The sequence below is a fragment of the Bos mutus genome, chromosome 22 (assembly GCF_027580195.1).
Source record: "Bos mutus isolate GX-2022 chromosome 22, NWIPB_WYAK_1.1, whole genome shotgun sequence".
NCBI classification, from domain to species: Eukaryota; Metazoa; Chordata; class Mammalia; order Artiodactyla; family Bovidae; genus Bos; species Bos mutus.
This window is the reverse complement of record NC_091638.1, coordinates 59,705,827-59,732,250: the sequence shown is the minus strand read 5'-3', so window position 1 is coordinate 59,732,250 and position 26,424 is coordinate 59,705,827. Positions and strand designations below refer to the sequence as shown.

General features: G+C 54.3%; 1 protein-coding gene across 3 annotated transcripts in view; it reads left to right on the top strand.

Annotated features, from left to right (window-relative positions):
- KBTBD12 (kelch repeat and BTB domain containing 12) overlaps positions 1-16,052 on the top strand; it is a 51,711-nt gene extending 35,659 nt beyond the window's left edge. For 2 of the 3 annotated variants that reach the window (XM_070360222.1, XM_070360223.1), the window contains exons 5-6: positions 2,876-3,073; positions 14,828-16,052. In XM_070360222.1, coding sequence (XP_070216323.1) covers positions 2,876-3,073; positions 14,828-15,009 — 380 coding nt within the window. In that variant the 3' untranslated portion in view covers positions 15,010-16,052. The remainder of the gene's footprint in view (positions 1-2,875; positions 3,074-14,827) is intronic. The other variant, XM_070360224.1, reaches the window with a different exon arrangement.
- The last annotated feature ends 10,372 nt before the right edge of the window (positions 16,053-26,424 follow it).

Here is a 26,424-nt window from a genome sequence, read left to right as displayed (position 1 = left end):
AAAGGCACTTAGCCACATGGAGACGGAAGTGACAAGCACTCCAATTATCCCAGCAACCTCCAGCACAAGCCCCCTGCTTCTTGTACATTATGCTGGGAGAGCTTCCCTGACGGGCTTTATGTGAACTTCTGATCTCATCCAGGGCGCTGGCTGCCGGCTGTGCCGGCCTGATGACCAGCGACTCGCATGCCCTCTGCTCGCCTCCACTGACCGATCATCACAAGCACTCGTATTAACAACAGAAACCAGCCCGGCAACCGCTCTCCCTATCTCAGGGAGCGGGAGCTAAGCAGTCTCGTTCTTACCTGACGGGTGGTTGCCAGGGTCAGCGGCTACGGACAAAGCCTCTTCCTTAAAGCCGTCCTGCCCCTCGGACAGAGACTCCCTGATCTGTTGCACGAAGCAGCTTCTGGCCACCCCAGCGCCAGGGGGAAAGTGGGTCTGTGAGCGTCAGAGAGCGCAGCTGACTGAGGCTCGCGTGGCCCCTCCTTGGAAGTGCAGTCACTCAGACTTGGCACAGTAATGGGCTAAATTATTTATCCAGGCGGAGAAGAGAGAAAGCGCTAAGAGCTTCCTGTGCTTACAGCCTTCACCCCTGGATGTGTCCTGAGACAGGAAACGGGCCAGACTCCATCAGCAAAATGGGGGAAGAAAAGGCTTCCTCCCGCACTCTCCTCCATCGCTTCTACTCTGGGTGGGCCCAACCCGGGTGAGAACAAGCCATTCCCATCAGTCCTCTCGCATTCACTCAGGGCCGAGCGACACGCACTGTAACATGAGTACGGACGTGAGAGCTGGACCCTGAGGAAGGCTGAGCGCCGAAGAATTGGTGTTTTCACACTGTGGTGCTGGAGAAGACTCTTGAGAGTCCCTTGGACTGCAAGGAGATCCAACAAGTCCATCCTAAAGGAAATCAACCCTGAATAGTCATTGGAAGGACTGATACGGAAGCTCCAATCCTTTGGCCGCCTGATGCAAAGAGCTGACTCATTGGAAAAGACCCCAATGGTGGGCAAGATTGAAGGCGGGAGGAGAAGGGGGTGACAGAGGATGAGATGGTTGGATGGCATCACTGACTTGATGGACATGAGTTTGAGCAAACGTCAGGAGATGGTGAAGGACAGGGAGGCCTGGTGTGTTGCAGTCCATGGGGTCGCAGAGAGTTGGACACGACTGAGCGACTGAGCGACAGCGAAGGAAGGAAGACTGAAAACCGCACGGTGGTGGGCGGGAGGGCCGCACACGGCGGGGAGGGCCGCCGGCCACACATTGAGGCGAGGGCCGCTGGCCGCACATGGGCGGGCACGGGGTTAAATGGCAGAAGAGACGCCACCAGGCGTCCTGGGATTAGTCTCTAAGTGGCACGACGCTCTGGGCAGAGGCTGTGAGAGCCGAGAGGTCTCGACGCTGGTCTCGGTGTTGCTGTAGACACCAGAGCCAAGTGCCCCCACCGCCGCGACCCTTCCGGGACCCTCCGGGGTAGCGGAGGCTGGCACCGTCCCGACTCTGATGGGCCATGCAGAGCAGGTCGTCCGATGGGGTCTGTGTGCAGTGAGGTCACCGATGAGAGGACTGCCTTCCCCTCCAGGGACCTCACCTGCTTCCCGGGAGCTGCACTTCAGACAGGCAGAGACAGCCTGACGTTTACAGCCTCTCCTTGTGGGGCAAGCTCCTGTTTCTTATTACGGTGGCTTGGAAATCCTTGTGCCATCACTGCCCCGCTGGAGGGTGGGACTTAGAGCCATAGTTATGTACATGGTGTTTCTGTTAGCTTGTTGCAGCCTCTGGACTTCCGAGTGTAACCGTGTCTCCTGTGAGGTGCCTGTCATGATGCCTGCTCTCTGTTTATTTGTCCGTGTGGCTTTCCAGCCCTTAGCTTCCTAACGGCAGGAAATACGCCTCAGTCCTTTCCCAGCTCATCCCGAGCGCGCTGCAGACAGCACCTGTTGAATGCACCGTGTTGCCGAAAACGGAAGACACAGTGGGCATTCGGGTTTGGGGCCTCCCTTTGAACCCTAAAGCTAAAATTTACCAAAGGCTGGCCCTGCCCTGAGGGGGGAAGATTCCTGCCCCTTGAGAAGAGAGGGAGGGGGACCCGGTGGTCAGGACTCTGCCCTTGCATTGCACCGGGTAGTTTCGATCCCTCATCAGGGAGGTAAGATCCCACAAGCTAGGAGTCGGTGCTGCCAGAAATAAAACAAAAACAGGAGGAGAGGGAGAAACGTACTGGCGACCAGGGGGAGGGGAAAGGATGTTTGCTCGACAGCCAGGTCCCTGGAATCCTAACGACCACAGGACGGTAGATGTCGGAACTGGGCCACCCTCACACTCAGACGGCAAAGTCTTCCTCTCAAGGGAGGGTCCCTGAGAGCCAGTGTGCACCTGCCCCGCGCGTGAGCACAGACCAACAGGCACCAGGGGTCAACGGGGTTGGGCTTGGCGGTGTGCACAGCGGGCCTCACCACTGCTTAGCAAGCATCTCAGGATAGATGTATGGAGAGAGTAACGTGGAGACTTCCATCACCATATGTAAACTAGAGAGCCAACGGGAATTTGCTGTATGTCCCAGGGAATCCCAACAGGGGCTCTGTATCAACCTGGGGGGGTGGGATGGGAGGGAGGCTCAACAGGGAGGGGACGTGTGTAGATCTATGGCTGATTCAGGTTGAGGTTTGACAGAAAACAGCAAAATTCTGCAAAGCAATTATCCTTCCATTAAAATAATTAATTTTAAAAAAGAAAGAAAGCACTCCGGGAGAAGTGCCAGTGAATGAGAACGCCCAGGCTATGAGCCTGGGGTGCGGGCCACGCAGGCAGGGGGCATGCCCACGGGGACGCCCCACCCAGGTCACTCTGTCCTGTGTCCGCTCCGCAGGTGGGATCGGCTGCGTCGGCCGGGACAAGGGCCAGGTCCGGAAGTGCCTGGACGCGGTGGAGATCTACAACCCAGACGGGGACTTCTGGAGAGAGGGGCCCCCGATGCCCGTGCCCCTGCTCGCGCTGCGCTCCAACTCCAGCAGCGCGGGCGCCGTGGATGGGAAGCTCTATGTCTGCGGGGGCTTCCACGGAGCAGGTACCCACGGGGCTGGAAATGCCGCGGCACTGCCCTTAACCGACCCTACAGACAATCCCAAGACGGGGGTGGGCTGAAAGGCTGCTGCTGAGCGGCCAAAGACGGCGGGATTCTTGGCCGCGGGAGGAAAGGAATTCAATCCGGGGCCAGTGACGCGGGTTGATCGCTCAGAGCTTTTGTGTATTAAAGTTTTATTACAGTATAATAGAGATAGAGAAAGCTTCTGACACAGACATCAGAAGAGGGCAGAAAGAGTGCCCCGCTGCTAGTCTTAGCTGGATGTTATATAGCTGCTGCTGCTGCTGCTGCTAAGTCGCTTCAGTCGTGTCCGACTCTGTGCGACCCCAGAGACGGCAGCCCACCAGGCTCCCCGGTCCCTGGGATTCTCCAGGCAAGAACACTGGAGTGGGCTGCCATTTCCTTCTCCAATGCATGAAAGTGAACGCTAATTAGAGAAAGGGAGTGTCTCAAACTCAGAGACTGGCACCAGGCCCCTCACCCGCAACACGCACCGAGATAACCTTGGCACCAGGTGAGTCTTCCTGGGCCACCAAATGATCGGCGTGAAATCTTTAAGGCAGACTTCTAAGCAAATATACAGTTTCATTAGCACAGATTAGGAGCACAATGCATGACTGAAACATCCTGGTTGGTCGAGTGGGTTCTGAGTCTTGGGCGGAACCGACTTGCAGGCAGAGTCTGGGGTAAATGCATAGGTACCTTGACACGGCTTAAGACGAACATTTCCATAAGGAAACTGCATTGCTCAGCTCAAGGCTCAAGAACAGTGCATGTGGAGCCAGGTGTTGTCATGACGACACAGAATTTTAAGAGAAACCTTTGTAAATTTGTATCAAGAAGGGAAAAATCGTAACCCTTGTAGTTCCTTTGCTCCTGCCGCTTTAGAGAGAGAGAAAAAGAGAAAAAGTGTCTGACACTTGCAGCCTGTTTCCCCCGTGTGGAGACCCCCGGCCTTCCTGCCTGTGACCCTCTCAGGAGACTGACTCAAAGTCGGTGACCTCTGACCTTAGGCCTTCCACCCTCGGGGTGGGGGCTGCCCCCTCCTCGGTGGGTGGGGTCGGGTCTGTAACGTGCCTGGCACACGGCGGCCCCGAAATGAGAAGGAGTTGAACACGAGGGGAGGAGGACTGATGCCTGACTGTAGAGCTTAAACACACGAGGAGCCCACGGAACAGGAGTAAGCGGAAGTGCTGGTGCCAGCGATGCCTGTCCCTGAAGGAAAGTCTTACTCTTGCACCGCAGCCACTCGAGACAGATTGCTTGAAAGCACTTCTAAGATAATACCTAACCCATGCATTCATCACCAGACTCGGTCTCCATAAATCTCACTGTTTCCGTTGTTGCAATCTGCGGTATGGATTTATAACCTTTAATGCAACAGGGAGAATCTTAAATATGCATAAATCTAATAAGCGGCTGTCTCCAGAGTTTGATTAGTTGCCCTGGTAACTAAGGTGGAAAGCACTTACAGTAAAAATGACGAGAAGTCCCACTCTAACCTCCCTAATGGATGCTCGAGGCCAGGACAGGTCTAGGAAAAACATGCCTCGGGAGCACTCCCAACTTTGGACGCACGCCAGATAAAAATGGCAGAGCCCCTGAAGAAAGCCGAGCCCGTGGCACGCCTGCCCTCGTGCTGAAAGCGCATAAATATGTTTAAGTTAAAATTTCCATTAGCAACTAAGAGGCTTTGGAGATCCGTGAGCCTGACATGAGTGTGCCTTATTAGGCTCTTGATTCAAACAAGCCTTCTGCAGAAAGATATTTTTTTCAGATAATCTGGGGCATTTGAATGTGGACTGGAGTGTTAGATGGACTGGAGTATTAATACCATAAAGAACTGGTAGTTTTGTTAGGTCGTGATGATAACGGTGTGGTAGGGGCTTCCCTGGTGGTTCAGACAGTAAAGAATCTGCCCGCGATGCGGGAGACCCAACTTTGGTCCCCAGGAGGAAGGCATGGCAACGCACTCCAGTATTCTTGCCTGGGAAATCCCATGAACAGAGAAGCCTGGTGGGACATAGTCCGGGGGTTCGCAGAGAGTTGGACACAACCAGGGCACTAAGGGTTTCACTTTTTTCGCTGTAGCTTTTCATAAGAGAGGAAGAAAAAGGAAAAACGTTATGAACGAGTGAGACTGTTTTATAGATGGTTTTATAGATGAAGGTTTTATAGATGAAAATGATATGCTCTCTGAAATGTGTGTTAATCTACCCTAGCAGATGTTTTTTTTTAATTGAATGGGGACTGGGTGCTGGGAATGGCAAGAATAGATTTTACAACACTGGTGGTGTGCGGGTCATTTTTACAGCTGGACAATGGCTACAGGGCTTTACTTATGACTTTTTTGCTTTTGTCTTGGCCACGTGGGCTGTGGGATCTTAGTTCCCCAACCAGGGATCAAACCTGGGCCCCTGGTGGTGAGAGCACGGAACTCTAACCAAGTCCGCCAAAAGCACATGCTTACTAGTTTTTTATGCGTGAAAGGCCCCATAACAAGAAGCTTCCAATTTCCTCTCTCTATTTGTTCTTCACAGAATTTTCCAAAATGTATTTTTAATGGTTCTAATAGCTTTTATTATTATACTTTGGCCACCTGATGCGAAGAGCTGACTCATTGGAAAAGACCCTGATGCTGGGAAAGATTGAGGGCAAGAGGAGAAGGGGACGACAGAGGACGAGATGGTTGGATGGCATCACCGACTCAACAGACATGAGTTTGAGCAAACTCTGGGAGATGGTGATGGACAGGGAAGCCTAGTGTGCTGCACTCCATGGGGTCGCAGAGTCAGACAAGACTTACCGGCTGAACAACAAAATATCTTTTATATTAACCATCAGACGCTCACATAAAGGCGGTTCCTGTCACAGTAGCGAGAACCCTGGCAGGACAAGGAGATCTTGTCAGGGTCCTCGCTGGAGCCACGAGTGTGGGGAGGCCTGGGGGGGGCAGGAGAGAGCCCACGTGCCCGACCTCCCCCCACCCCCACCTCTAGGGCTCCCCTCAGCAGTGACGGAGCTCAGCACCAACCGGGCAACAGGAAAAGGAAGAACAAACCACAGAGCCCCTGCCCTCTGTCCTCTGGCTGTGGGCTCTCTCTGGAGCAGAAGGCAAGACGCAGGGCAGGCTCGGGACCTCCGGAGCAGTGGCCGGTAATCAGTGTCTAAGGACCCAGAAGATACACTGCTTCATCTCGTTCCTTGTCTTACCTTCCTTTGTATCATATTGAGTTAGAGAGCTGACATCCTGTCTTCAAGACTGCCTGAGCCAACCTCTTCTCCTGGAGCAGTAATGGGTCCATAGTGCTTCTAGCCAGAGGGGGGATGGGTTTACCAGGCAAGCTCTCAAAGTCCATTTTAATTATTTGCTTGGAAGACAGTAGACTGTCCGGGACTGGATGACTGAGTTGTCACAGGGGTGCTCGTGATGAAATAGGGATCTCAGGACCTGAACACAGGCACTGAATATTCTCTTCTTACTCAGCACAAGCCTGCGCGTCCCATGTATTTACTCAGAAAACCACAGTCAAGAAATTTCTCTGGCTTCTTTGGTGGCTCCGTGGTACACAACCCGCCTGCCATTGCAGGAGACACGGACAGGGAAGCGCGGCGGCCGCAGTCTACGGGGTCGCGAGGGGCGGACGTGCCTGAGCAACTGAGCTCAGCTCGATGGACACCAGAGCACATCATAAATACAGTGATAGGGTTTTGGTTAAAATGGTGGGTGGGACACCTCTGTTTTCTCCCACACTCCCTGAAAAGGACAGTACGTGGGATGAACACAGTCAGACAGAGAGAAGGGGACAGGGGACAATGGCAACACAGAGTTGGAAGCACTTACGTGGGTGGATGAGTAGCTGCCCAGACACAGGAGCTCAGCGCTCACCTGGCAACAGGAAAAGGAAGCAGAAACCACAGAGCCCGGGAGCGGACACGCGACTGCGGGAGGGGAGTGGGCTGACGCTGACCACATGGGGACAGAGGCAGGAAGGAGACCCCCGCCATGCCCTCCCTCACCCCAACAAAGACAGAAGCCGAGGACGGGGCGGGGTGGGGGAGGTGATCAGTGATAAAAACAGGGAACTTAAGAGAACAGCTACATCCCGAACCTCGAGAGCATCAGCTTTCTTCCTTCTCTGGCTCCCAGACGTGGGCTGTACCTTCTAGTCAGGAGACTGGATGATTCTCCCCTGGGGATTGACCAGCAACCCCCGTCCCCGGAAAGGGAAAGCAACTCACCCGCTAAGGAACCGCACAGAAAAGGCTTCCGTGGTGTCCCTCTGTTACAGATAGCAAACAGCTGGGAATCATCAGACCTCTGCGGAAAGCGTGTACATAACAGAGAGAAATCAAAACACAGAAACGAAGAAACAGGCTGGAGCAAACAGGCTATGCCAGGAGGAGACGCGTCCTTGGAGAGAAGAGAGAGCGTGCGTCGGTGCCAGAGGGCTCCTGGAGGTTACGAGCACGATAGGAGAGAAATCTACGGCAGAGAACCTGGGGTGCAGGGTGGAAGGGACATCTCAGCACCTGGAGAGGAAATGAGGGGAAGGCAGGGTATGTCTGCAATGTCCAATATTTCAATAATAGGCATTTTAGTAAAGAAAAAAAAAAGAGAGAGAAAAGAAATAGAGACAATGGCTGGATGAAACACCCCTGCAGTAAATGAGGAGAGTTTCCTGGAGCTGAAGTCCCCCGATGAAAGGAAACAGCCATCCCAGCAGAGTGGGAGGAAACGGACATGAAGTGAAGCGCGGGATGCCGGGGACACAGGAGGGTCCCGAGAGTCCCGGAGAGAAAGGGCTCGTCTCGTAGAAAGGGTCGGGAATCAGAGGAGCCACCCTTAGGAAACAGGACGCCAGAAGCCAGAAGAAAGGGAGGCCAATGCTTTCAAACGCCTACGGGAATCACCTTCTCCCCGCACCGCCATACCTGCCGAATCGCCAAGTAGGGGGCGCGTTTTCAGACGTGAGACACACTGTGTCTCCCAAAATCTGTCTCCCCCATTCCGTTTCGTTAGGTTTTGCTTCACTAAAAACAGGCGTCCAAGCCAAGTAGGAGTAGGAAGTGGGGCTTCCCTGGGTGGCGAAGACTCTGAGCGCCCAGTGCAGGGGGGCCAGGTTCCACCCCTTGTCAGGGAACTAGACCCTGCAGGCTGCAAGGGGGGCCAGGTTCCACCCCTTGTCAGGGAACTAGACCCTGCAGGCTGCAATGGAGACTGATGATGCTGCGTGCCACACACAGCTAAGGCCCAGCGCAGGCAAACAAACACATAGAAATAAAATACTTTAAAAAGAAGCATAGCTGGGGGCCAGGAGACAGAGTTAAACACTGCAAGGGCCGTCAGTCACGCTTACGGGCCATTATAAAAGCTCCCAGTGGCTGCACTTGGGGCTCCCCTCCTGCAGTGCAGCCCACTGACTGTTCGGGTGGCACTCTCCGCACTGCCGTGGGGCTTGGGGCTCAAGTTACTGGCAGCTTTAAAATGCGGGTGCACTGGGTCCTTCCTCCAGACCCGGGAGTTTCGGGCCATCTGCCGGTATCCATGGAGCTGCAGCAAGCTCGCTAGCAGAGTCCCAGACTCTTCACAGTTCTTGCCTGGAGTCCTGGGACTCACCCGGGTAACAGACAGACTCACAGCCTCTGTTGTCCACCTCCAGCACAGGCTGAGGAGGCCAAGGTTACAATTCAGAAAGATCCGCGCTCACGGCACCAGTGCGTCACAGACTCACAGGATACAGGAGAGGAAGGAGCGTTTCCAGCTCTTCTGATGAGGCCAGTATTTCCCTGACACCAAAACTGCACAGACATTGCAAGAAAACTGCAGGCCACTATCCCTGAGTGAATACGGAGCCAAAGTTCTCAATGAAAACTGGCAGACTGCACACAGCAATGTGGAGAGAGTCACGCACTGCGAGCAAGCAGGAGTTACCCAGGCCCGAAGTCGGCCCACAGAGATTCACCAACGTGACACTCCGTCAGTGCATCTGTAGAAGAAAGGACAAAATCAGGTTGATCATCTCCAGAGAGGCAGAAAAGAATTTGACAAAATCCAACACCTTCCGTGGTATAAAAAACCCAAAACACGGGGACAGAAGGGGACTTGCACAACCCAATGAAGGGCATCTATGAAACTCCACAGATAGCACCAGACATACGGCCAGACTGAAAGCTCTCCCCCAAGATCAGTAACAAGACCGACGCCCCCCCACCCCCGTCACTTCTAGTCAACATTGTACTAATCAAGGCAGTTAGGAAAGAAAACAAACAAATAAAAGGCATCCAGATTGGAGAGGAATAGGTAACTGCCTAGGACATGGTATCTTATTTGGAAAGCCTGAAGGACCCACCAGAAAAGCTCCGAGAGGGACCTGGCTGGTGCTCCATTGCTTGGGGACTCACCTTGTGGTGCAGGAGAGGCGGGTTCGATCCCTGATCGTTGGGGGAACCAAGATCCCACAAGCTGCGGGGCCACTAGGCCCACACGCCCACCACAGAGAAGCCAGCCTGCTGCAGAGAGGATCCACGTGCTGCAACTGAGAACAGACGCAGGAAAGCAGGTAAATATCCACAAAAGAAGAAAGCCACCAGAGCTAACACGAGTTCATCAAGGTTGTAGGACAGGAGACGAATGTACACAAATCAGCTGTATCTCCATACGCTCACAGCGACCACTCCAAAAATAACGTCGAGAGAGCAACTCCAGGACTGCCCTGCTGGTCCGGTAGCTAACTCTGCTCCCAGCGCAGGAGGCCTGGGTTCGATCGCTGGTCAGGGAACTCGATCCCACGTGCCGCAACTAAAGGTCCTGAGTGCTGTAACTAAGCACAGCCAAATAATTACTAAAAAAAGAAAAAATTCCATTTATAATAGTATCAGAATAATAAGGGGCTTCTCTAGTGGCTCAGACAGTAGCAAATCTGCCTGCAGTGTAGGAGACAAGGCTTTGACCCCTGGGTTGGGATGATCCCCTGGAGAAGTGAAGGGCAACCCACTCCAGTATTCTTGCCTGGAAAATCCCATGGACAGATGAGCCTGGCGGGCCTCAGTCCACAGGGCTGCAAAAGTAACATCCACACACACAATGTGACTGCAAAAAGCTCAGCACTTGTGCAATGAAAACTGCACATCATTACAGACATTGGAAAGCCAAATAAATGGTAAGACAGCACACACAAAAATCGACAAACTGATCCTAAAATTTACAGGGAAATGCAAAAGACTCAGAATACTCAAAACAATCTTGTAAAAGAAGAAGATTCATACTTCCTAATCTCGAAACTTCCTTCACACATATAGTAATAATCGACGGTGTGGCAGGGGCACCATGATAGACACGGAGATCGATGGGATACATCTGAGAGTCCAGAAATGATCCCTTATTTTAATGGCCAGTTTATTTCCAATGACAGTGCTGGGCAGTTCAATGGGGAAACGACCCCCTTTTCAGCAAATGGTGCGGGAATAACTGGCGATCCACGTGCAATAACTGCATATTCATTCATGTGCAAATGAATGAAGTTTGGACCTCACACAGACACAGAAATGAACTCAAAATGGATCAAAAACCTAATCCCAAGAGGAAAAAACTATACACTTTCAGAAGAAAACATAGGCATAAATCTCTGTGATCCTCCTGAATTAGGCAATGGTTTCTTATATAAACTTAAAGCATGACTAAGAAAAAATAGATGCATTGTGCATCAAATTTTAACTTCTGTGCTCCAAAGGGCCATGTCAAGAGAGAGAAAGTGCAACCCACAGGATGGGAGAAAATATCACACATCTAATAAGCAACTTGTATCGTGAATCTGTTAAAAGTCTTACAACTTAATAATACAAAGAAAACTATTAGTAACACTCTTTTAAAAAAACTGACAAAGGATCTGAATAGATATGTATCCAATGAAAATAAAGAAATGGCCAAGGAGTCACATGACCAGCCACCAGTCATGCAGGGAAATGCAAATCAAAGCCACAGTGAGATCATCCTTTACACCCACCAGAGTGATTGTGAGGAAAAGAAACAGATAATAACAAGTATTGACAAGGACTGGAGACATTGGAGCCTCATACAGGGCTGGTGGGAATGTGAAATGGAGCAGCTTCTGTGGAATTTGAAACCTGAGGTTTCTGTAGTCACATCGCACGTGTGTGTGTGTGTGTGTGTGTGTGTGTGCGTGTGTGTGTGTGTGTGTGTGTGTGTGTGTTTTACTCTTTGTAGCACCATGGACAGCAGCAATTCCCCTCCAAAGCACATACACCGGAGAAATGAAAACATCTGTCCACACAAAAACAGGCACCAATGTTCAGAGCTGCAGGGTTTGTAGCAGGCAAAACCCGACCAACCTGAGTGTCTATCAACTGACAAACTAACAAATGGCCAAATAAAACACGGGCCATCCATACAGCGTTCCTTGGCGATAGAGGAATGAAGCTGACACAGGTTACAGCGTAAATGAACCTTGAAAGCGTTGTGCTCGGGGAAAGACGGCAGTCACAGAAGACCCCAGATGAGTCCATTCATACGAAATGCCCAGAAAAGGCAAGTGTGTGCAGATCGGATGTCAGGGGCTGGGGGAGGCGTGAACAGGAACCTACAGCTAGTGGGGACAGGGTTGCTTTCTGGGGGTGATGAAAATGCTCTTCAACCAGATGGTGCTGGTGAGACAGTGCTGTGAGCACATGGCAACCACTGAGTCACTCCCTTAAAAGAGACAACAACAGTGTGAGAGCTGGAGTGTGAAGAAGGCTGAGCACCGAAGAACGGATGCTTTTGGACTGTGGTGTCGGAGAAGACTCCTGAAGGTCCCCTGGACTGCAAAGAGATCCAACCAGTCCATCCTAAAGGAGATCAGTCCTGAATATTCATTGGAAGGACTGCTGCTTAAGCTGAAACTCCAATACTTTGGCCACCTCACGCAAAGAGCTGACTCATTTGAAAAGACCCTGATGCTGGGAAAGATTGAAGGCAGGAGGAGAAGGGGACGACAGAAGATGAGATGGCTGGATGGCATCACCGACTTGATGGACGTGAGTTTGAGTGAGCTCCGGGAGTTGGTGATGGACAGGGAGGCCTGGCGTGCTGCGGTTCGTGGGGTCGCAAAGAGTCGGACACGACTGAGTGACTGAACTGAACTGAATGTTTAAGAGCCAGAGAAAAATAAGAGAACATATGAGGAAAAATTATTAGAATGACTGTAGGTTTCTCCAACCAAAGAGACCAGAAGCCAATGGAGCAAAATCTAAGCACAAAACACACACACACACACACACTGCCAGCTCTCTGGAATTACAAATCCAGCACAAACATCCTCCAGAACTGAAGGCAAAATGACGATCAAACTGTCTCAGGAGGAGGAAAGCTAAGAGAATGCATTGCCAGCAAGCCTGCTTTAAAGAGAGAGAGACAGAGAGAGGAGGAGAATCCTCTGAGCGAAGGGCAGCGGGATCGCTGAGAAGACGTCCTGGAGGAGAGAGATGCAGAGGAGCCCGGGGGAGGCTGGGCTAAACGCGATGGGCGACGCGTCCTCCTCTTCAGTTCTTGCGCACGAGAATGGCAGCTGACTGGAAAACTTAGCATTGTCTGGTCGTGTTCTCAGTGTGGTTACTGTTACACAGAGAGGGCCGTCTCCCTGTCGTGACAATTAAGTGGAAAGGGGTGGAGAGCCTGAGAGTCTAGATGCGGTGAGGGGAGCTCCCTGCTCCACTTACGTGATGAGGTATAAATGCAAACAGTCCGTTCAAAGGCACTGCAATCCTTAGAACAACTACTGAAAAATAGCTGTAGAAAAAACATGCTTAATAAAAAAAAATTTTTTTAAACAAAGAAAAATAAGGAGGCTTAAAATCTCAAGATAAATTAAAATGGGATATTTAAAATATTCAAGCAATCCAGGGACTTCCTGGTGGTCCAGTGGCTGAGAAACTGCCTTGCAGTTCAGGGGACGCCAGTTTGATCCCTGATCGGGGAACTGAGATCCCATATGCCTCAGAGCAACTAAGCCCATGAGCTGCAGCTGCTGAGCCCCCTGGTCTGGAGCCTGTGCCAAAAAAGAAGCCTCATGCAACAAGAGAGACCTAGGAAGCAAAAAGAGAGAAATTCAAATAATCCAAAAGAGAGACAGAAGATCAGGGAAGCAAAAAAGAGAGAGAAATTCAAATAATCCAAAAGTAAGAAGGGGAGACAGAAGATCAGAAATATACAAGAGAGACCCAGGGAGGCAAAAAAGAGAGAGAAATTCAAATAATCCAAAAGTAAGAAGGGGAGACAGAAGATCAGAAATATACAAGAGAGACCCAGGGAGGCAAAAAGAGAGACAGAAATTCAAATAATCCAAAAGTAAGAAGGGGAGACAGAAGATCAGAAATATACAAGAGAGACCCAGGGAGGCAAAAAAGAGAGACAGAAATTCAAATAATCCAAAAGTAAGAAGGGGAGACAGAGAAGATCAGAAATATACAAGAGAGACCCAGGGAAGCAAAAAAGAGAGAGAAATTCAAATAATCCAAAAGTAAGAAGGGGAGACAGAGAAGATCAGAAATATACAAGAGAGACCCAGGGAAGCAAAAAAGAGAGAGAGAAATTCAAATAATCCAAAAGTAAGAAGGGGAGACAGAGAAGATCAGAAATATACAAGAGAGACCCAGGGAAGCAAAAAAGAGAGAGAGAAATTCAAATAATCCAAAAGTAAGAAGGGGAGACAGAGAAGATCAGAAATATACAAGAGAGACCCAGGGAAGCAAAAAAGAGAGAGAGAAATTCAAATAATCCAAAAGTAAGAAGGGGAGACAGAGAAGATCAGAAATATACAAGAGAGACCCAGGGAAGCAAAAAAGAGAGACAGAAATTCAAATAATCCAAAAGTAAGAAGGGGAGACAGAGAAGATCAGAAATATGAGTTCAGTGCCTCAGGAAGATCCCCTGAAGGAAGAAACAGCAGCCAGTACTCTTGCCTGGAGAATCCCATGGACAGAGGAGCCTGGCGGCTACAGTCGCTGGGTCACAAAGAGCCGGTCGTGACTCCACACAAGGGTGAACCTGGGGACGTGGTGCTAAGCGGGACAATCCAGACCGAAACACCATCCCCGTGTGGTCTCAGTGAGACGCGGACTCCAGAATAACCAAACTCACAGAAGCAGACAGTGGAGACGGGAGTGCCGGGGACTCAGGGAGGGTGGGCAGGGCAGACGAGGAGATGCTGGTCGGAAGGTCCGGACCTCCAGCTCCAAGCTGAGGGCGTTCTGGGATCTAAGGCCTGGCGGGGGACTGCAGCTGACGGTACTGGGAGCCCCCTGGCTGTCCAGTGGTCAGGACTTGGGCTATCCCAGCTGCGGCCCAGGTTCAATCTCTGGTCAGGGAACTAAGATCCTAGAAGCTGTCTGGCAGAAAAAAAACAACCAGAAAACAACACTGCATTGTGTACCTGAGATTTGCTAAGTGTTCTCAACACACAGGGGGATCATGTGGGGTGAGGGGTGTGTGAAAAGCTTAACTGTGGGGACCATTCCACAGTGCGTGTACAACTCAGTCATGGCCTGTCTGAGGAACACCTGAATGTGAGGTGTCACGCGGCCTTTCTTCATTCCTGAAATGTCAGAAGCACCGTGTCTGCCGCGGTGAGATGTTCACGCTGTTAGCCGACTTCTGGAGCGCAGCGCCTTCTAGCGGAAGCTGCGAAACGGCGACGACGGCCTCTGGGTTCAGTGCCGCCCTTCTCTGTTGCTTTTCAGATCGCCACGAGGTTATCTGCAAGGAGATCCTGGAGCTGGACCCCTGGGAGAACCAGTGGAACGTCGTGGCCGTCGACGTCCTCATGCACGACAGCTACGACGTCTGCCTGGTGGCCAGGATGAACCCCCGCGACCTCATCCCCCCGCCATCGGATCTGGTGGAGGAGGGCGGGGGGCGCTGAGGTCAGCGTCACGGGGGGGGCCTCCCGTGGTGTCTGCGGAGGAGGCACTGGGCATGGGGGTCCACACGTACATCCCTCACCTGGGACATGTGCGTTTGCATGTGTAGTGGCCCCCAAGCAGAGCAGCGCGTGCTGGGCGCTGCAGGGGATGTGGGTTATGCAGACAGAGGGGACCCAGCCTTTGCAATGCTTCCCCAAGGTCAGAGGGTAAGGACGGAGCTGCCCACTTGAGTCACAGTTGAGCAGCGTCAGGAAACAGCCTTCTCTCAAAATATAATTTAGGAATGTTGTTTGAACAGCCCTCGGACACCCATCTATTTCACTCGTCATCTCTGCTTCTGGAAGCCCACTGCGTGCAAAGAGTGCATTCTGGTTGCTATCCTTCACCAATTTCCCAAGAGTTTCACGTGCACAAGACTCTTACTTAAGCAGGGACAGCCAGTGGATGCTCTCTAACTTCCCCAGGGGAGACCAGTGTAGACAGAGGCAGCTTTGGCGTAGAGCCGTGTGCCTGTGGTGTTGGTGGTCAGTCACTCAGCCGTGTTCGACTCTTTTCGAGCCTGTGCCTGCAACACACCAGGCCTCCCTGTCCATCACCAACTCCTGGAGTTTGCTCAGGCTCACGTCCATCGAGCCGGTAATGCCATCCAACCATCTCATCCTCTGTCGTCCCCTTGCCCTCCCACCTTCCATCTTTCCCAGCATCAGAGTCCTTTCCAATGAGTCGGTTCTTCACATCAGGTGTCCAAAGGATTGGAGCTTCAGCTTCAGCATCAGTCCTTCCAAGGAATATTCACAGTCGATTTCCTTTAGGATGGAGTGGTGGGATCTAGACGTGACTGTGAACTCTGGGAGACAGTGGAGGATGGAGGAGCCTGGAGCGCTGCACTCCCTGGGGCGCAGAGAGCAGGACCCGACCTAGAGGCTGAACAGCCGCGACAACCTCCCCTTGCTGATAGAGTTAGCAGCCCAGCCTCAAGTGTTTCCCTGTCTGCCCCGTTCTCACCTGAGTTGAAGGCTGTCCCAGTGCGTGTTGGTGGGGGGGGGGGGTGGAGTGGGGGGGCTCATAAAACCGGGACCGTTGCTGGTTCTCTTCCATGTGAGACAGGATGGTTTGGGGCTGAGCAGGGGGCACAGGGTGGGGCTGGGGCTGGTGATCCGGGCGCTGAAGCATCATCGTTCTCACTGACTGACTTTATGGTGAGCAAGTGCTGTAAAATGAGTCATTAAATAAGATCTCATGGATAAAACGCTGCGCTCATTTCGTTTCTCCTACTGCAATTTAGGGTAGCTTTCATTTGAAGAGGGGTGCTCAGCACTCCCCGGGCAGGAATCAGAGTCAGGGAGGACCATCTTCAGGGACATCAGGAGACAGGCCCAGAGCCCAGGACATGGGTAGGTGGCCAAGGACAGGATGTGGTCCCTTCCCCAGGGCAGCCAAAGCCCCAGAGGAGATGGAACCAATCACAGAAGACCCCCAGGGAGCAGAGGGAGAGACAGGAGCCACAGAGACTGAGCGTTCCTGAGATAAGCAGCTGCTGCGGCCGGTGCCCAGAGGGGGGCGGGGCGCAGCCTCGACCCTCGGAGTCTGGGAATGAGGTCCCCGGGACAGTGAGGGACAGGCCCCCTCGCCTGCGGGGCGACCTCCAGTTGGCTCTAACAAGGGCCCCCGGACTCAAAGAAGGAGGTTGGCACTACCTCCGAGCCGTCGTGTGAGTGACTCGCTTCCTGGAGCAAAGTGACCCTAACTGTGTGGGGAGTGGGGTGTGCAGCCCAGGGTTGGGGGTGGGGGGTGCAGCCCATGATAGGGGGTCCTGGGGGGCTCCTCCCACGGGCAGGTGGACAGAAAGGGCAGCCTGTGCCCAGGCCCCGCTCGGGAAGGGCGTGGCCGGGCTGGGCAAGCCGGCTCCACGTGCTCTCCCGGCGGCCGCTCCTGGGGCGCCCGCCCGCGCTGCGCCCTCCCGGGCCGGGCCGGCGGGTCCTGGAGCCCTGCGCGGCGGGGACGCGCAGTCAGTGGAGCAGCTGCTCCCCCTGGCGGCGTTCCCACAGCGAGGCCGCAGCCGGAGCCGGGGACGCCGGGACGCGGGGCCACCTCTGAGGACACCGCCTGGACGGCTGCGCTAAGGCGCAGCTCGGGCCCCCGGGGAGACAGCCCGCACGGGGGATGAGCAAAAAAAACAAAAAAAAAAAACTGGGAGAACAGGGAAAGGGATGAGCAGGCTTCACAGAAAGGGAGCCTGGAGGGGCCAGGAAACCAGGAAAAGGAGCTCATCCGCTTGGATTCAGCGGATGAATCCAAGGAGGATTCAAGGATGTTCCAAAGGAGCAGCGAGTCCACCCGGGAGGAGGGGCCGCTTCACGCCCGTGGGGCCGGAGCCAGGCAGCCCCCGGGGGCTCCGGGCTGGCCCCTCATGGTGGACGTGCAGGTGGGCCTGGGCAGCCGCCGTGGCCTGAGCTCACGCTGACAGCAGGGTTTCTGCGATGTGGGGTCAGAAGTGACCCAGCGCCCAGGACAGGAGAATGCACGAGCGTCCAGGCACGGTCCTGCTTGCAAACCCCACAGAAGTGAAGCAGATCAGAGCAGGCACGCGTCTGCGGGGGCGGGGAACCTGGGAAATACAGCGCCGAGGGCAGACAGGCAGCGAACCAGAAACCGCGCAACACCACGTGGTCGGGCTGGAAACACACAGGAGCGCCCTGCGCGACTCAGAGACAGGCCGCGTGAAGCGGAAGAGAAAGTCTGGTGGGGGGACTCTGGGACCTGGCTGGCGGCCGGGAGGGAGGGGTACACGACGCAGGGGCGGCTCTGCGGGCTCGGGGCCCTCCGAGCGTTCCCGGGCCTCAGTGGCTCTGATCCACGCCACGCACGACTAGGGGTAATATCTGTCTTGGGTGTTTCAGGTCAGTTCAGTCGCTCAGTCGTGTCTGACTCTTTGAGACCCATGGACTGCAGCACGCCAGGCCTCCCTGTCCATCACCAACTCCCGGAGTTCACCCAAACTCCTGTCCGTCCAGTCGGTGATGCCATCCAACCATCTCACCCTCTGTCGTCCCCGTCTCCTCCCGCCTTCGGTCTTCCCCAGCATCAGGGTTTCCATGGCACCTCTTACCCTGTTCTCTATACTTTTATGATACATTTTGTAATCGTTTGGTTACAGCATTTCTCGAACGTTGTTTGGAGTGAGACCCACGCAGTGAGAGCTCCCTAGACTAACCTGGCCTGGTGCCCACTGGTCAGCGTGTGGCCTGGTCACTCAACTTGCTGCGCTTGTTCATGTTGGTGTCGGGGAGACGCTCCGACTGACCCTGTCGAGAGAACTGAGGGAGTCAGTCCTCCAGGGAGTCGTCCGGGGCCTGCGATGAGCCAGGCAGGGGGCAAGGTGGACACAGAGGCTTCAAGGCTGGGGCCAGGGGGGCGAGTGCGGTAGCTGACCCGCACCCCCACCACGTGGGCCCCCTCCCAGGGCAGCCAGCAACGACAGGTGCGCCCCGACACAGAGGCTCCTTTTCAGCAACCTTACAACCTCCTGTCTGTGTCCAGGACAGGCCCCCACGGGGCACACGCGTCTTTCCTTCTCTCCAACCTGAGCTCACTTCCCTTTACACCTGGAAGACGAGCCTTTCTCGGACAATCGGGCAGAGGAGGCTGGAACCTAAGGAAGCACTCAGTGGGCGGGGTGGTCCCCACACTTCAGGATTTACAGCAGTAATGAGCAAACTTTCTGCGTCAAGAGCTGAAAGGCAAATATTTCAGGCTTTGTGGGCTAGATGGTCTGAGTTACACAGTCTTTGCTGATTTCTGTTGAGGGGGGGAGGTGTTTTCCACATCCTTTAAAAGTGCTATTCTTGCACTGAGGCCTGTAGGGTTACAGAGATCACTTGGGGTGTGCACCCTAGGGACCTAGGCTAGTGACCCCAGCCGAGACCCTCTGTGTCAGAAAGTCCAGAAGGCCCGAGACCACGTTTTCCAGGGCAGCCGCCTCCCTCTACCCCAGCCTCTGCCCTCCAGCTCACCCCACCCCTACCCAGACCCTCCTGCGGGGAGAGGGGGTCCCCCTGGCCCCTCCCGTCCATCCCCTGGGACCCCAGGAAGGCCCACCAGGCCTGAGCCACCCGGATACAGGCCTGGCGTCCCCTGCAGACCTGGCCTGGCCTACAGCCGGCAGCGGGACGGGATGTGTGGCCGTGGCTCTGCTGGCCAAAGCCCAGCCCTGCCCGGGACGGGCAACTGGCCTCCCCACTCGGCTCTCCACCACCCGCCTGCGGTTCCCTTTCCTCCTTCCACCCTCACCCTGCAGGTTTTATTCCGTTCCTACATCTCAGCCAAGCAAGCAGAGGGCCAAGACCTCGATCAGTCCGCTCCATGTCTTTCCATCACCCTTCAGCTTGGGGAGGAAGGCCGCAGGGACATGCAAACGGCTCCTGGGACGGCCAGCAGGGGGCACAGCTGAGCAGGGGCGGGATGGAGGAGTCGGAGTTGTTCAGGGTCCAGAGACGGAAGACACGGCTAGGCTGCGGCAGCCCGGAAACTGTACGCCCGGCTTCCAGAAACACCTTCCGCTGAGCCCAGGCCGGTGGGCATAAAGGAGGAATTTCCAGCAAAGAAAGAAAAAAAACAAGCCTCTGCGAAGGAGTCGAGCGGATCATCAGCAGAAGAGAGAAACAGGCCAGCGCAGCTTTGTAGCGGTTTTATTGAGATTAAATTCACACATCGCAACGCTCGCCTACTGAAAATGCACAGTGATTCAGTGTTCAGAGCTGTGCAACCATCACAACCACCAAGCGCAGGGCATTTTTTTATCACCCTGAAACGAAATCCCAAGGAGAGAAGGGAATAACGGGGAGAAGACACTTGGGACTGCGGGGCTGGGGTGGGCAGACCTCAGGCCGACCAGAGCTCTCTGCTCCGCCTGTGCGCTCTCACACAGACAGCAGCTGAAACCGGCCTACTTGGGCTCGTTAGGAAAAAGAGACCCCCACACTCTCCCGGTGCCCTTCACTCCCTGCATCCCCACCCTGCCCCCGGCAAACACTGACCTGACGTCCGCCTCCACGGCGGCCTGTTCTGGATGCTTCGCACAGCACGCCCTGGGCACTGGCTCCTTTCACTGAGCACCATGTTTCCGGGGCCCAGCTGCGCTGAGGAAGAGTCAGCACTTCACTTGTTTCTGCTGCAGCCAAAAGAACGGGCCACCTTTTATCTTCATCTTTTTCAGTCACACCAGGGCGTGTGGGTCAAACCCAAGCCCTCTGGAGTGGAAGCCCCGAACCCGGACCACTGGACCGCCAGGGAGCTTCCTGTTCGTGTTCTTATTGATCTCCTCCTTACTCGCGGGGCTACCGCCACTTTTTGACTATGGTGAACGTGGTGCTACGAACACTCCTGTGCAAGTTTTTGTTTGAACGTCTGTTTTTAATTCTTTGAGGCTTATATTTAAGCATGGACTTCCTGGGTCAGAGGATAAAGAATGTGCCTGCATTACAGAACACACAGGACATGCGGGTTCAATTCCTGGGTCAGCAAGTTTCCCCTGGAGGAGGGCACGGCAACCCAGTCCAGTATTCCTGTCTGGAGAATCCCACGGACAGAGGAACCTGGTGGGATACAGTCCATGGGGTCGCAGAGTCGGACTTGACTGAGTGATTAAGCACGCAGGACAGCTCACGTGAAGAACATTTGACGGTTAAGCCCTAAGTCATTCCTTTAATTTTGACATTTAATCGCTAGTCATCTGGTCACTGAGGAACAGCCAGACGTGTTTTCCAAAGTGCCGACAGTGTCTTACATTTCAACCAGGAGCTGCCTGTAGGCAGCCCTACATCTGGGGAAATGACCAGGAGGCCTGGACAGGGCACTGAGTAGGTTGCTCACAACTCTCCTTCCAAGGAGCAAGCATCGTTTAATTTCATGGCTGCAGTCACCATCTACAGCGACTTTGGAGCCCCCAAAATAATCTGCCACTGTTTCCATTGTTTCCTCATCTATTTGCCATGAAGCAATGGGCCCAGATGCCATGATCTTAGTTTTCTGAATGTTGAGTTTTAGAGCAACTTTTTCACTCTCCTCTTTCGCTTCATCAAGAAGCTCTTTAGTTCCTCTTCACTTTCTGCCATAAGGGTGGTGTCATCTGCATATCTGAGGTTATTGATATTTCTCCCAGCAATCTTGATTCCAGCTTATGTTTCTTCCAGTCCAGCGTTTCTCATGATGTACTCTGCATAGAAGTTAAATAAGCAGGGTGACAATATACAGCCTCGATGTACTCCTTTTCTTATTTGGAACCAGTCTGTTGTTCCACATCCAGTTCTAACTGTTGCTTCCTAACCTGCATACAGATTTCTCAGGAGACAGGTCAGGTGGTCCGATATTCCCATCTCTTGAAGAATTTTCCAATTTGTTGTGATCCATACCATCAAAGGCTTTGGTGTAGTGAATAAAGCAAAAGTAGATGATTTTCTGAAGTGTCTTGCTTTTTCTAATAAAGGATGTGTAGCTAGAACTTACAAAGAATTGTCAAAACTCAATAATAAGAAAATCCAAACAATCCATCTTGTTAACGGGCAAAATGCCTGAAAAGATGGTAACCCCCCCCCAAAAAAAAGATCTACAGATGCAAATATGCACACGAAGAGAGGCTCAATAGAATGCGTCAGTAGGAAAATACAATTTAGAACCACAGTAAGAACTTAGAGCCTGTTATACACAGTGAGGGGCTTCCCTGGGGGCTCAGACGGTAAGGAATCTGCCTGCAACGCGGAAGACCCAGGTTTGATCCCTGGGTCGGGAAGATCCCCTGGAGACGCAACTGGCAACCCACTCCAGTACTCTTGCCTGGAGAATCCCTTGGGCAGAGGAGCCTGGTGGGCTATAGTCCATGGGGTCATAAAGAGTTGGACACGACTGAGCGACTAATGCACACACACGTACGGAGTGAAGTGCGTCAGAGAGAGCAAAGCAAATACCATATAGTAACACATCTATGTGGGATCTAGACAAATGGGGCCAACGCACCTTGCTGCAGGGCAGGAACAGACACACAGACGTGGACGGTGGACTTGCGGACACAGGCAGGGAAGGGGGCGAACTGAGAGGCGCGCTGACATGTACACGCTATCGTGCGTGGGACGGACAGCTGGTGGGAGGCCTCCGGGCAGCGCAGGGCGCTCACCGCGGTGCTGTGATGACCTGGGCGGGGCGGGCAGGGAGGCCCACGAGGCAGGGGCATGTGGACACGTTCAGCCGCGTCATGCTGTCCTACAGCAGAAGCTAGCAGGACACCGTGCAGCAACGTCCTCCCGTGTAAGACACACACAGTGACTCTGCACGAGAGAGACAGACACTTTATTAAAAGCCCAACACGAGCAACTGCTGGTGAGGCTGCAGGGCAACTGGAATTCTTGGGCGCGGCTGGTGGGTCTGCAAAGCTGTGAAGAGGCAAGCTCTGCAGACAAGCTCCAACAACTCGGTGAATTGGGTATCAGCTGAGCCGGAGGAGCCAGCCGCCGAGCTGGAGGAGCCAGCCACAGAGCCCACACACTGCACGGCTGTGTTCATATGGAGGCGTGGAGGTAAAACCGCGGGGACAGAAAATCCGTCCGTGGTTGGCAGGAGCTGAGACTGGGGGCAGGAGGCGCTGCCCACGGGGCACGTGGACCTAGCTCTTCTGTGTCTTGACTACAGTGGTGGCTGAGGGGGTGCATGCTTCCGTCGCACGTTGCACAGCTGTCCAGGAAGAAAGGTGAGCTTTGGGGGCTCCCCTGGTGGCTCAGTGGCAAAAGAATCCACCTGCCAGTGCAGCGGGCACGAGCTCAACCCCTGGTCCGGGACAATCCCACAGGCGGCAGGGCAGCTCAGCCCGTGGGCCACAGCTGCTGAGCCTGTGCTCCAGGGCCTGGGACCCGAGACAAGCACAGCCACTGCAATGAGAGGCCGGCGTGCGACCACAATAACCCCCGCAGGCTGCGGCAATCCCTGCCGGCCGCGGTGAGAGGAAGCGCACACAGCAAAAGACCCAGCACAGCCAAAAATAAATACATTTTCTATAAAGAGCAAATCACTGCATGCACAGCAACGCAGACGGCTCTCACAGACGTGTTTGAGTGAAACGAGCCAGACACACAAGGGGCCACGCTGAGTGCTTCTGTGCACTCAGAGCTCCAGAACGTGCAGAAGTCATCGACGACAGCAGAGGCTAGAACAGTACGTACCTGGGGGACGTCTCAAAACTGGGACCACGCAAGGAGCCTGTGGAGGCACCGAGGTCCCCGCCTTGGTCCTGGACGCGGTGACCCGAGTCTCGATGCATGTGAGTGCTTTTCCTGCCGTGTATCTTACTTAGGCTCAGCGATGCAGGCCCCAGCCGCCCTTGTGTGACGAGGGACTGGAGTCCGGCCTGTGAGAGCTACCTGGAAGGTTTGTGCGTGCAGTTTCTGGAGAGGGTCTTTAAAAGGAGGACTGCAACTCTCCCTTCCTCCGTCATGCTGGCTGGCGGGAATGTAGATGCAAGACTGGCACTCGAGCAGCCATGCTGGATGATGGGATGTCGCAGGCGACGGGGCAGAAACAGAAGGGCCTGGGCTCTGAGACCACGGAGCCAGGCGGCCGTGCTAGGACAGCTCCCTCCAGACTCCTGGAAACTGACGAGAGAAACCAGGTGTGCGAGCTGCTGTTATTTGGGGTTTTCTGTAACAGGCAGCCAGACCTACTCCTAAGTGATACAGACGCCGGGAAGGACACGTGAGCTCTAGAAGCCTGTGGCGGGTGGGCTGCATGGGGCCACCTGGGAGTGCGGGAGGGCAGTTACTGGGCGTCCTGGCAGGGGACGCTGGGCCGGAAGGCACTCTGGAGGTCGCGGTGGATGCAGACGCGCAGACCACAACAGAGCAGTGAGGTGGGTTCAGATTTCCAGGAATTAGGAAAGTGAGGACTCTGTACGAACACGGCAGGAAGCAAGACGCGGAGGAGGTTTGTGAAGCAAGAGGGTGACCTTGATTCCCCTTTCCATCGACTCCTGAGCCAGCAGTTACTGACCAATGGACGCCTGAGGAAGCACCCGGCGTGCTTCACACGCCTCCCCTCCCTGAGTGCTTAGCGCCAGACACAGCTCAGATGAGCACGACTCAGGCTAGGCTACCGCCCTTGGTTCCAGGGCCCGTCAGAGACCTGGGCTGGAGGCTGTGCCTTCTGACTCCAAAGTCTGAGCTCAGAATCCTGACGACGGCGCTCTTCCAACACCGTGGGTTGAGCACTGAGACCCCGGCAGGTCTTGAAGATAGAAGGTGACCCCCTGCCCCACGGGCCTGGATCTACCCACTGGGAGCCGCTGGCACTTGGCGACCCTTTCACGCTGCGGGGCGCCTGGCGTCAGGCCCCCTTGTGTCAAAGTCCCTCCTGCACCCAAGAACAGACGCAGCCCCTCTGGTCTTCAGCCACTTCCCTCGGTGGCCCCCACCTCCTCCTGGGGGGAAACTGGGCTCGGGGAAGAGATGGGCAAGGCAGAGCAGCTGACACGGCCCCCGACCCGACCCCCGGAGCCCAGTCACTCTGGACGGTGGACTGCCCCAGCCCTACAGCCCCCGGGGGCCCGACTCCCTCAGCAGATGTGCCCCGAAGCCCCCGGTGCCTGTTGCTTGAAGCCAGCGCAGAAGGGCCAGGGCCACCCCACTTCTAGGAGTCCAAGGGCAGGGCAGTGCCCAGACCGGAGGCTCAGCCAGCCCGCACCTCGGGGCACCTCTCCCCTGCAACCCAGCCCCATGGGGAGGCCGGCAGAGCCCGACACCCCCTCCCGAGACGCCGGGCCAGTGTCCCCACAGAAGGTGCTGGAAGCAGCCCCTGCGCTCGGGGGTCAGCGGAGGGTCAGGGACTCCCTGGGCCTCAGCCCGCTGCAGCCGCCCAACTCCCAGGAAATACCAGTAGGATCTGGTAATAAAAAGCTCCAACTTCTTTTCTCCTTTGTGCTTAGCCCAGTTTCACCTGCCCGCATGCACGGCCCTCGCACCGTCACCTCAGAGGTCCTGGTGTAACGACCACGCGGACCCCGCGCCACCTCGGGCCACGAGAGATGCGGGGCGCGGACCCCCTCTCGTGAGAACGGCCGGCCACAGGGCGCGGGCTCCGGGCGCGCGAGCCGCCTCTCCCTTCTTCAGGCAAAGGCTTCCTCTGCCTCTGAACTGACTCACGTGCGTTCTGTGGGCCAGGACCCTGGCCGGGGACCAGCTTGAAAGTGTTGGGAACACTGATGGGCTTCAGTGGGCTGGAACCTGTTGGGAGCAACGTCCTCCAGGTAAGGAGGACACCCACCCGCAGAAAACCACAGGCGCCAGGGACGGGGGGGATATTCTAGAAGGTGTGGCTGGTCCTGCAGACCAGGTCAGCCTGCATCCCGAGAGGCCCGCACACAGCCCGCTTCCATTCCAGCTGAGAACACGGGCCTTTCGTGTTTAAAATTATCACCTGCTTCAGAGTCCAACCAGGTGCGGCTCATCCTCAAGAAACATCGCAACACACACCAAGGACTTGAGAAATGTTTCCTGCTGCTGACCCACCCAGAAACTCCCACCTTCGGAGTTCTATTCCAAAGAAATAATAAGAGGGTATGTAGGCAACATTTTGGTCATGAAGAGATTCATCCCAGTGTGATCTGTAACAGTGAAGACTCTAAACCCCTGACCTCAGGGAAATCGCGCGCGCGCGCGCTCTCTCTCTCTCTCTCTCTCTCTCTATATATATATATATATATATCACACCATGGATATAACACCACTATGTATCCCTAGCGGACAAGGCAGTGGCACCCCACTCCAGTACTCTTGCCTGGAAAATCCCATGGATGGAGGAGCCTGGTGGGCTGCAGTCCATGGGGTTGCTAAGAGTCGGACAAGACTGAGCGACTTCGCTTTCACTTTTCACTTTCATGCATTGGAGAAGGAAATGGCAACCCACTCCAGTGTTCTTGCCTGGAGAATCCCAGGGACGGGGGAGCCTGGTGGGCTGCTGTCTCTGGGGTGGCACAGAGTCGGACACGACTGAATCGACTTAGCATAGCATAGCATAGCATGTATCCCTGGAGGCACCTCCCATGAGTAGAATATTCAAATGCGGTTTATGGGAAAAAAATGTTAGTGATACGAGGGAAATAGTAGACAGTAACATTGAGAATACTTATCTAAATATTAAAACTTTTGAAAATCAAAAATTATTTAAGATACAAAAGCAATACAGAAAGACATGTGGTCGCGATTACGTTACAAATAGGTGCGAACAAAGAGACAAGAAACCCACCTTCCTTCCAGACGGGCGGATGGCAGGGGACTTTCCATCACTCGCCTGTGCATTTACGCGTCTTCTAACACCCTTAACACCCCAAGTTACTTTATAATCAGAACAGGGGCGTCGTGTTTGCTGAGACCCCGGCT